General features: G+C 42.7%; 1 protein-coding gene across 7 annotated transcripts in view; it reads right to left on the bottom strand.

Moving 5' to 3' along the window:
• Positions 1–378: 378 nt before the first annotated feature.
• ZFAND6 (zinc finger AN1-type containing 6) overlaps positions 379–11,979 on the bottom strand; it is a 52,646-nt gene continuing 41,045 nt past the window's right edge. For 4 of the 7 annotated variants that reach the window (XM_081964742.1, XM_081964744.1, XM_081964743.1 and 1 more), the window contains exons 5-7: positions 10,899–11,120; positions 3,735–3,848; positions 379–1,617 (exon numbers count right to left, since the gene is read on the bottom strand). In XM_081964742.1, coding sequence (XP_081820868.1) covers positions 1,469–1,617; positions 3,735–3,848; positions 10,899–11,120 — 485 coding nt within the window. In that variant the 3' untranslated portion in view covers positions 379–1,468. Of the gene's footprint in view, positions 1,618–3,734; positions 3,849–7,631; positions 7,836–10,898; positions 11,121–11,979 lie in introns of those variants that run through there. The other 3 variants (XM_081964746.1, XM_081964748.1, XM_081964747.1) reach the window with 3 other exon arrangements.

Genomic DNA, 11,979 nt, shown 5'->3' with positions numbered 1-11,979 from the left:
GTGAGAGTCTATTGGTTTCCAAGGGGAGGGCAGGTTATCATATCCATTCTAAATTCCTCTTCTTCTGTTCTTCTCTTGATAAAAAAGAAGTCAACTCATCTTGTTAAAAGGCTGAAGACCATTGCAGGTTAACTGGGGTCTTTCTGTCATCTGAACCCAGACTCACCTGTTTCAGTCCAATATTTCAATAGGCTCTCTTCAATCAATACCGACATTATCAATCAAATCGAAATCGCTTTTTCTAGAGTGCGATGACCTGCATCCAATTTCTCCTTCACACCCTTTTTCCAAATAGATAACATGCGCCTCTAACTTCTTACAAACAAACAAACAAACAAACAAACAACTCCCAAAAAGCACCAACTGCCTTCTCCTCCGTCCCAAATTTTTAAAAATTTTATTTTAATCAAAGTTAAAGACGTGGGTGAACATAAATACAATACATTTAAAAAGTTCTTCATTCTTTGTATTGGTGCACGTAAAAGAACCCAATAGCACAATTCCCGAGAAGATCTGCGAGCAGGCAAACTCTCAACATGCACGCTGGAGAAAAACGAAGAAAAATAAAATAATAAAATAAAAACAGAGAAGGGGAAAGGGAAAAAAAAACACCCAACAACTTAGAAAAGAATCTCGAAGAGCAAAAAAGTCACACACGCATTTAAAACCTCAGCACTCTCTTGACACGCTCCGAAAACGAACGATGCATACATAAATAGATAGCGGGTGCAAACAAGCTATTATGATAACGTGTGTATAAATTTTTGTTAAAGGAGGAGGGGAAACCAAGCAGCCTTAATGATTAAATACATTCAGTTATTGATTGCTAGTTGTGCCATACAAGGCATTACCAGAGAGGGGGGAAATAGAAGAGGGAAATTGTGCTGCAGAGAGACAGAGAGAGAGAAAGAGAGAGAGAAAGAGAGAGAGAGAGAGAGAGAGAGAAAGAGAGAGAGAGAGAAAGGAAAGCTATATACAAAATGAAAATGAAGTGTCTCGGGTTAATGCATGCACGTTTAATATGAGAAGTGGGGAAAGCACAGATGCCCTCCAACGTAACTTTGAAAAAAACCCTCTGCACTCAATTTTTTTTTTAAAAAAATGATGATAATACTTTTATAGCCGTAGTATCCATCAGTTTTCAAAGGCCCACCTTCCTAGTGGATCGGTTGTGTAGAGTTTATTGTCTTCATCTGTAGGAGCGAAAAACAAAGGGCCATAAAAGAAAGGATCGTTGTGTGCTAAAAGAAGTGTCTGTGTGTGTGTGTGTGTGTGTGGTGGGGGGATCCTATGATTCTGCATGACATGAATGATTTGGGACACTTGTCCTCTTGAAGTCTACAAGGGGTGGGCCAGAAAAATGAAAGGCTTATGTGTGTCGGGGCTTGTGAAAGGGGAAGGAAAAGGCTCAAGTCAATTTTCATCTGCAGATGGTCAAACATTTTAATATTCCAGCTACAGGAGCAGTTCAAATCTTCTGAATCTTTTCCCCAACAACTACGGGATTCTCTTTTCTGATCTTCTCAGCTGCATCAGCTTTGTAATTGTAAGAGCAACTGTGGACATCTGAGTAACGGTGTACAGCGCAGTAAACGTTTCCACACCGGCATTCAAACCCTGGAAAGGAAGAACAAAAAGTGAAATAGCAATAGCCCTTAGACTTACCGTATAAACTGCTTCACAGTGAGTGCTTTACAGCCCTCTCTAAGCGGTTTACAGAGTCAGCATCTTTCCCCCAACAATCCGGCTCCTCATTTTACCCACCTCAGAAGGATGGAAGGATGAGTCAACCTTGAGCTGTTCAGAATCGAACCCCTAGCTGTGGGCAGAATTAGCCTGCAATATTACATTCTAACCATTGCGCCACCATGGCTTCCTTCTTCTTGTTTCCCTTGCTTGCTTCTCTCCTTCCTTCCTTCCTTCCTTCCTTCCTTCCTTCCTTCCTTCCTTCCTTCCTTCCTTCCTTCCTTCCCAATTGCACTTAGACTTATATACCGCTTCACAGGGCTTTACAGCCCTCTCCAAGCGGTTTACAGAGTCAGCTTATTGCCCCCAACAATCGGGCTCCTCATTTTACCCACCTTGGAAAGATGGAAGGCTGAGTCAAACCTTGATTCAAACTGCCAAATTGCAGGCAGCTGGCAGTCAGCAGAAGTACTCTGCAGTACTGCACTCTAACCACTCCGCCGATTTTTTTGCGCGCCAAACGGGCAGTGATGCCGGGAGCAACCCACCCCTGGTTGCAAGTCGAGGTCTACCTGTAGTTTGCCACTGCCTCCTTCCTAGGCCTTGAGAAAGTAACTGGCCCAACCTAGATTACCCAGCTGGCTTTGCGCTTAAGGTAGTCTTGTGCCCTTAAGGATGAAATGTTAGCCAGAAGTCTCTGTCATTTAACATGGACCCTTTGGTGTTATACTAAGTGGAGGGGGGGGTTATATGGAGTATGTGGGGGTATAGTCAAAATAACATTCCTTTCTCAGAGAATCAAGGGCATCTTGCCCTGCACCTGGGAGTGGTGTGACTGGGAGGCCTCTCCAGTTGGGACGGTGCCTGATTGGGCCATGGGATGGACATGTGGGCGCTGGGCAGGGACTTGAACTTTCTTCTGGGTGGGGAAAACCTGGTACTTTCAGATTCGGGTTTTCCCAGATGTGCCAGTAGGACATTTCTAATAAAATGGAACTTTGAGGAAGCTCAAGCCTCGGAATCTTCTTTCGTTAGGGGTGTTGCTTCTCCCAAAAACTACATATTTAAAATATGCCTTCTCTTACTCCAGGGAACTCCGAAGCTACAAGTGGCAGATTGTATGTGGACACAATTGTGCTGGACACAATGGATAGTATTTAATGGATAATATTTAACCAAGGCCCTTACGATGGGCATGATTGTATTTCTGGAGTTCCAGAGATAAGAGGACCTAAAACAATGCATTATTGAAATGTTACTGTATAAGAAAGAGAGATCAATATCTCGGTCACAGATTAGACATATGGTCTAATGGGAGCCTTTACATTAAAACATATTTCCTGTGTGGTCAGAAGCCCCAAATTACACATAATACCTTTTATCTGAACCAAAGGGCATGGTTGAGAACTACATACAGAGATCTGAGTGGGGCAAATTTAGGAGTGACGTAAGTTGAAAAAAAATGGTTTTAGTTACACCATTTACTGCATTTTCTAATATATACTTTTATTATTGTTGTTCATTTACCAGTTTTTATTCTGATACAGCCTATTCGCTAATCAATCAATCAATCATTATGTGAAGAATAGAATAGAATAAAATGTAAAGTAGAATAGAATAAAAGAAGGAATAGAATAGAATGTAGAGTAGGAGTAGAGTAGAATAGAATAAGAAAAGGAATAGAATAGGAAAAGGAATAGAATATAGAGTAGTAGTAGAGTAGAATAGAATAAGAGAAAGAATAGAATAAAATAAGAGAAGGAATAGAATAGAATGTAGAGTAGAGTAGAGTAGAGTAGAGTAGAGTAGAGTAGAGTAGAGTAGAGTAGAGTAGAGTAGAGTAGAGTAGAATAGAATTCTTTATTGGCCAAGTGTGACTGGACACACAAGGAATTTGTCATTGGTGCATAAGCTCTCATTGTACATAAAAACTATGTGATAAATCATGATCATAGATCAATTATCTATTCTATTCTGTGAATTATCATCCCAGTTTTAGAACTCAGTTTAATTCAAACTTCCAAATGATGGAATCCAAGAGAACTCACCAGTAAGACCAACCTTCTTTCTGCACATAAAACAACGAGTTTTTTTCTGTTTGGGTTTGTCAAATGATTTGCCTTGTTCTTCCGAGGAAGGTTCTGCACTATCTGATGCTGAAGCTAAAGAGAAAAGATGGAAAAAGATCAGGACATTAGCCACAACATTGGAAGCCAACTCAGCACAGTTCAAATCCAAAGCCTTGGGAGTCTTGACTCCAAGAAATGGACCTTGGAACCTCTGCCCTTCAATCATAACCATCTAACTCCATTTTTCCTCTATGAACCATTCAACATCCTGTTTAGAACTGTAGAGCTGGGAAGAATCCCAAGGATCATCTAATCTAATCCGCTGTAATGTGCAAGAAAATCCATTAATATTTTTTTTTCATGTGAATGGAAGTTTCACGTAGTTTCTTCAGAATACACCCCAGAGACAAAAGGGCCTCCTGTTGGTCCAAGGACATTGTAAAAACAAGGTAATATTGAGAAAGAAGAATTGAAACAGAGACTTCACTCAACTTTTCAGATTACTGGTAAACAGCCCATCAAGGTTTGTGTGTGTGTGTGTGTTTTGCATTTGTGCTGATAAATAAATAAAGGGAGACTAGTATAGATCTATTTCAAGCTATTTAGCTCTCATCAGCTAGCCATACCCTTACTGGGATTCGAACTCGGGCTGTTTTTACATGTTAGGCAGTTGTATTAGCCTCTAAGCCACAAGCTGTCTTCCCTTATCAGCTGAGCCAAGGAAATGATTAAGTGTTATGTCATATAACACATGTTATGTTATATATTATTTATACATATACATACATATATACATACATACATACATACATATATATATAATCAGCACAAATGCAATATGTATGTATGTATGCATGCATGCATGCATGTATATATATATCACACACACACACACACACACACACACACACACATACCCTTGTTTTGCTACCCAAATCCCAAAAAGGAACCCAAATTCCAAGAAGGAACCCAAATTCAAACCAATAGTAAGCTGTGTGTAACCCACAAGTGAAGAAAACTGTAGGTATTTTCAGCACTCATTGCTGGCAAAAGTTGCTAAGCCATCCTCATAAAAAACATGTTACTCTCCTTCTCATCGCAAGGCTTTCTGAACACAGCACCCAGGTTTTTTGGGATAAAAGCCCATCTCCAAAAGCACTGCAGCTAAACGAAAGGACCAGGAACGAGTTGCTGCCAGTTCACCTCGCGTGTGCACAGTTGACTGTAAATTATTCTGTAAATTGTCTGCATGCACACATGAAAAAATTTCTAAAAAACATGCCGGCAGCGGCAGAAGCAACCGGTTCGGGGGCGTGGCCAGCCTGGGTCACAGCTGGTTCTGCGACCAAGGCCAAAATATGCCTACCGGTTCACCTGAAGCGGTGCGAACCGGTAGCAATCCACTTCTGGAAAGGACTCATATTTTGCATACAAGGGAATCTATCTATGACATTGCTAGAAAAAAACAATTATTCATTACCCTCGTTAGTTCATACTCTACCTTGCTATGCATGTGATACTCAAAGTAGCTGCTCAAAATAAAATATGAACCTTTTTAGGAGGTGAACTAACAACCGAAATTATTCGAACAAATTAGGAGGTCTAATTTTGGATTCCCCAAAATGCCCTCTGGAGGCGCTGTGGGCTTCAGACTTCTGACTGCTTCTTAAATTTTTGTCCCCTTCTTCTCTCTTTCTTGCAAGTGTTTAAGATGCTCATGTCGTCCCTTAAGGACTTCTTAACATCTGTCCACAGAATGAACCCTGCTCTCGCTTTGGAAGGATAAGAAAAGTCCAACCCAACCCAACTCTACCCAACCCCATCATGGCTTCACAAGGTGACCATCGTTATTTTCTCTGACTGCTCACATAAATGGAAAGGATTTCAAGAAAGGACTGTTCCAACATGGATTCGTACAGTTATACACAAGCCAACAATTCCAGAACAGCCAACATGGTATGCAAAAGAGCTAAGGAATAACCGAGAAGCTAAACTGGCATCTTGTTGACTGCTTAATTGGAAACCCTGTATCCAACAGCTAATTATACCAAGGATTATTAGTAAGCAACATACAGAACAAGCACGACCAGGTTTACACAGGATGGACCGATGCAATGTGTGGATCCAGACCGTAAATCATTCTACCAGGGAGGAAAGAGATATGAAAGCACCAAAGCAAGACAATGTTCCAGAGGAACTAATGCATGCAGAAAAATCCTATTGACTGGTTTCGATAGAATAGTCACCCAAAAATAACCATCTCAACACAAATGACCAGTGATGGCGAACCTTTACAGTACCGAGTGCTGAAAAGGGAGTGTGTGCGCCTTTGCTTCACGCACTCACCTGGGCCGCTACCTGGAAGAGGAGCTGCCCAGGGGGCACGCATGCAACGGAAAACGACTGGCATGCACATGCACACCGGTCAGCTAGTCTTCCGATTACTGGCATGCACGCACGTACAACTATCAGCTGCTCACGCCAGAAAATGGAAGACCAGCTCTTCCAGGTTCCAGGACTGCTGCATGCACAAAGGCCAGCTGATCGTCGCGCGCACGCATGCTAGAAACCCCAGAAGAGGAACGGACGATTCCACGCGTGCCAGGCAACATGGTTCCCCATGCCACGTTGGGCATGTGTGCCATAGATTCGCCATCATGGCAATAGACTAATGGAAGGCTCATAATCAGAGTCTGCAAGTTATGCAGGCATGCTACAGCAGCGGTCCCCAGCTCCTAAACCATGAACCAGCACCGGGCCGGACTGGGCCACACAAACAAGTGAAGAAGCTCCATTCACAGGATACAGGCATGTATCCGATCTGCAGAAAAACCTCTCCCCATGGAACCGGTCCCTGATGCCAAAAGGGTTGAGGGCCACTGTGATAAGAGTAACTTCTCGACTGACAAGAGAAAAACAAAAACTGATTTCATCAATGTATAAGACAGCTTCAGGTTAGACCAGGTAATGGCAAATAACAATCGTGACATTTGATATGTTAGCCAAGAGTCTGAAGAAAAGCTGTATAGAATGAGAGCAAAACAAGGGAAGGAGCATTAAAAACAAACAAACACACACACATAAAATAAACAGCTTATAACTGAGAAAGCTCTGTAAATCACATACTTAAACCTCCAGAAGGCTCACAATTTAATCACTAGCAACCTGAATTAAAAGGGGGTGGGATGATAAGACCTCTCCCTTGGATTTAGCAATATGGTGGAAGTGCCACGGCCTAAATGTCAAACACATGTCGTCACGGCAACATCACCTGACATATTGGGTCTTTTTCCCCCTTTGTTAAACTGGGCAGGGGGAGGGGGCAGCCGGTGAGTTTGACACCCCTGGCCTAAAGGATCTGCTATGGTTGCAAGATTCCTGCTCGAAATCTTGGATTTGACAGTCCAATTTGGATTGGACTGTGACTTAGATAAGCCCAAAGTCTTTCCTGGTTATTCCTTCCATGGTTTTATGAGTCTCTGCCTTGGTCCTCTGCTGGCTGACCCAACTGTGATATGGGGAATGGAAGATAGCTCTCCACAAAAACAAGATTAAATGAGCCACGGTGGCGCAGTGGCTAGAGTGCGGTACTGCAGGCTACTTCTGCCGACTGCCGGCTGCCTGCAATTTGGCAGTATAAATCTCACCAGGCTCAAGGTTGACTCAGCCTTCCATCCTTCTGAGGTCGGGAAAATGAGGACCCAGATTGTTGGAGGCAAGATGCTGACTCTGCAAACCGCTTAGAGAGGGCTGCAAAGCACTGGGAAGCGGGATATAAGTCTAAGCGCTGTTGCTAAATCTCCCAACGGCAGGCTAATACTTGGTTATGTTATCACACAGTTTTCCCTCCTTATGTGTTCATAAAATTAATGGCCCAAAGTACGTCTTCTATTATGACCAGAGGACACCATGGTTTTCTCTCACACGCGCATCGTCATACAACAATGCCACTGACAGCAAACTTCTTAGTTGACAATGAAAAGACTGTGTGGAAATAAGCGTCCATTTAAGGTCACGCTTATCGTTAATTCTGCCTGAAAACCCTTTTTGTTCTTTGCGAAACTGCATGGAGTTGAAAGGCTGCAAGTAGAAACATGAAAAAAGAGGAGATTAGAGGAGAATTATGACACGGGAAATACACAAGCAACGGTGCGGAAAAAGGAGGGAGGGAATTGGCACACGTACATTGGCACCCCATAGTTCAGGACAGACATTAGTAAACTACAGGTAGTCCTCGGCTTACGACCACAACGAATGCCCAAAATTTATGTGGCTAAGTGACCAATTTTGCCAAGTGAATTTTGCCCCATTTTGTGACTTTTCTTGCCACACTTGTTAAGGCAGGGTTGTCCAAACTTGAGAACTTTTAAGACTTGTGGACTTCAACTCCCTGGGGAATTCTGGGAGTTGGAGTCCACAAGTCTTAAAGTTCCCAAGTTTGGACACCCCTGTGTTAAGGGAATCACTGCAGTTGTTAAATTAGTAACACAGTTGCTTAAGTGAGTCTGGTTTCCCCATGGACTTTGCTTGACAGAAGGTCGCAAAAGGGGATAGCCCCCTGGGACCCATGCGACCGTCGTAAATGTGAGTCAGCTGTCAAGCATCCGAAGGTAAATCACCTGACCACGGGGATGCTGCAAGGGTCGTGAAGTGTGAAAAATGGCCGTCAGACACTTTCTTCCCAGTGCCGTTGCAACTTCAAACGGTCACTAAAGCGAACCGTTGTAAGTCGAGGACTACTTGTACAAAGGGCATGCACGAATCAAATGGCGGCAAGAGAGCACGTTAGGAAGAGACATCTGCAAGCAGAGAATGAGTCTGGCAAAAGAGCGTGGAAAAGAAAGGAAAAGAAGTGACAAAAGTATTTTACGTCTGGGTCTGATATCACTTGATAAGAATGGGCTCCAATTAGGTAAGTTTTACCCTTTCTGATTTTCTCCAATTGGCTCCGGAACAAATGGAGCAAATTTGCTTAACAAAACAAAATGCTTTCTGCATTGATGTCAGGAAATTCCATGTTCTCCATTCTCATGGTGAGATAGTCCTAAGCTCCATTTTATCAAATGTATCAACCAGGGCTTCCCAAAAAATGTGAAATCTGGAGCACAACTACTCTATCCAACCCCCAGATGGAATGGATATTTCAATCACAATTAGGCGAACAAATTCTTCAGCAGCTCTAGGATACGAGTGTGCAACCGAGGCCCTCTGGATTGATAAACCCCCTTCCAAAATGATGTTGTTTTTAATGGAAGGGAAGGGAAAATTGCGAACGGCGCAGGGAGTCCTCAAAGCAAAGATAACATTTCCTTTGAGCTCAGCCCAACTCCCGGTGGATGGGTGGATCGTCTATTTTTGTTATTTTGGCAATGATGCAGGAGGAGCACGACTGGAATAAGTATTGACTTCTTAATCATGCTGAGACGGCGCTGGTGGCTCAGTTTTTAAGATTTTGGACTTTTGTCGGCTGGAAAGCCGGCAGCCCGTGTTTGAGACCCAAGCACCACGCAATGGAGTAAGTTCCCGTCCTTGCCTCAGTTCCTGCCAAGCAGCTAGCAGTTCAAAAGCATGCAAATGTGAGTAGATAAATAGGTACCACTTCGGTGGGAAGGTAACAGTAACATCATGTTCCATGACATCATGCCTGGCCACATGACCCGTGGAAATGTCTTCAGACAGCGCAGGCTCAATGGCAGAAACAAAAATAAGCACTGCCCCCTTATACCGCGTTTCCCCGAAAATAAGACAGGGTCTGATTTTCTTTTGACACCCCCCCCCCTGAAATAAGCCCTTGGCCTTATTTTCGGGGAGGTCTTGTTATTTTTGAGGTGCAGAAGGCGGCGAGCGTGGTCACCTCATGGCGGCTGCTGTGTTGCAATATTTTCGGGAGAGGGCTTATTTTAGCGCATGCGCTCAAAAACCCGACTGGGCTTATTATCCGGGGAGGTCTTATTTTTGAGGAAACAGGGTAGTTGGTAACAACTAGCAAAATAAAACTCCTTTGCCATTTGTTTAACCTAGTCATGTCTCCAGCTTAGTGATTCTGTGCTGTGTCCCTTGCTGAAATACTAGTCACGTTCAACCCTGGATAAGTGTTTTTGGGAGATTAGCCAAGGTCAGTCAAATGTCGCTATCTATAGTACCCGTAACAGTAATTGTATTACATTTTAATGAAGTTTAAAAGTAAATTACATTTAGTTTTGGCCTGAACCTGTCTTATTTTTTGGAACAGGTCCTCCAGAATGCTTCTTGAAGGTCAACTCTGCTCATGGAAGCTCTTATCTGGTAAATTTTAAAAGCCACATTTAAACAGCAGTCCCGTTCTCAAGAATTCAGAGGAGGAATAACCTAGTGACCTTGTTTCAGGGGGGGGGTTAAACATTTTGGGTGGCCCCTTTCCCACGGGGGACGGGAGATGGACTTCAGGTACCATCTAAGTCAGGGATCTGCAACCTGTGGCTCTGGAGCCACTTGTGGCTCTTTCATCCCTCTGCTGCGGCTCTCTTGTCACTCAAAATATGCATCACAACTGCCAATGTATGACACCTGCCGGCATGCTATTTATTGAGCTTTTCAACCCAACTTTTTTTTCTGACTTCAAAATGTTTTTGTTGTATGCAGAAATTAAAAATGTGTTTTCTCTGTATCAATTCATTGATTTCATACATGCTATAGTTTTTTAAAAATACGTAGCATAAAGGTTAAAAAGAAAAACCCCGATCTATGCAGCGTTATCCTCATTTTACACGTCAAAGGGTTTTTTGTGGTTCCCGGCGTTTTATTTTCTGTGGGAAATGGGTCCAAATGGCTCTTGACTGTTTTAAGGTTGCCGAACCCTGATCCGGAGGGCAAGAGGGACATCCGTAGAGATAAGCCACTAATGGAGGTTTATTTTAGCCTTTGCTTTACGGAAAGAGCTCAACAAAATGCACCACTCCAAAATTAAGACTTTGCTGCTGGATTTGGTAATCGATGTGAACATCTGGAGGAGGGGGGTTGGAGGAGAAGGACACAAAAATGGGGCCCTGGAAGGACATTTCCAGACACACTTCAACCATTTTTGTGACAAATTAATGCAACCCAGCACACTGTTTGGGAAGCGTGGTTAGATAGCCTGCAAACTAAACAAGGAAACCCACTTACCTACTGTGGTTAGTGTTAAATCTGAATCACAGCTCTTCGTTTTGGCTCTTGAGCTCTCCTCCAGGAAATCGGGGCCATCTACATTATTGTCTAGGTTCACGTCATAATCGCATTCTGTTTCTGAGCCCCTGGTAGGGTCAGGTAAATCTGAGTTATCCATCGAAAATTCGTCTCCGGTACTGTCTATTGAAATTGTCTCGGCAAGCTCCACTGATGTTGGTTCTATTTATTCAACGGGACATGTATTTTAGGTAGGTGTTTTTGTGTTTTGTTTTCTTTAGATTAGTTTTTTTTAAAAAAAAACATGCGGCATGCACAGTTTTAAAAACAATTTTCTTTATTGTTAACCTCCCTAAAATAATTGGATTCAAGGTCTGTGAAACATAAAGTTAATGAGTTCTAGAGCGACATCAGATAAAAGAGCCGGCAAAATTGGTAGTAAGGATGGACTGTTTAGCAATGGGATGCAATTTTAGCCCTGCTGTGGTAGAAGGAAGATAATAACAGTATTTATAACAAAAGGAGGAGAAAAGTTCATCTGAAGATGTTACCCCTCCATGTAGTTCTATTTTTCCCTAACGCCCCACCCATCACTTCTTTAGATTAATTTCCCTTGCTTTGCCAAATACTGGCAAATTCAGAATTCTTGCAACACAAAACAAAATCCCATTGAAAGAATGCTTAACAGGGAAGTACAGGTGGCCTTCAACCTACGACCACAACAGAGCCCTGAATTTTCCATTGCTAAGCGAGACAGTTGTTAAGCGAACTTTCTCCCATTTTATGACTTTCTTGCCTTCGTTGTTAAGTGAATCGCTGCAGTTGCGATTAAGCTAGCAACGTGGTTGTTAAGTGAATCTGGCTTCCTCCAGATTGACTTTGCATGTCGGAAGGTCAACAAAGAGGATCACACAACCCCGGGATACTGCAACTGTCATATATACGAGTCAGTTGTCAACTGTTCACATTTTGATCCCATGACCATGGAGATACTGCAGCGGTTGAAAGTATTTTTTTAAAAACGGTCATAAGTACTTTTGCCAATGCTGTTGTAAGTTCTAAAGGTCACTACATGAAGGGT

Source organism: Natrix helvetica, assembly GCF_964273705.1.
Source record: "Natrix helvetica genome assembly, chromosome: 12".
NCBI classification, from domain to species: Eukaryota; Metazoa; Chordata; class Lepidosauria; order Squamata; family Natricidae; genus Natrix; species Natrix helvetica.
Note: the sequence above shows the minus strand (reverse complement) of the source record. Positions and strands in the feature narration are given on the sequence as shown.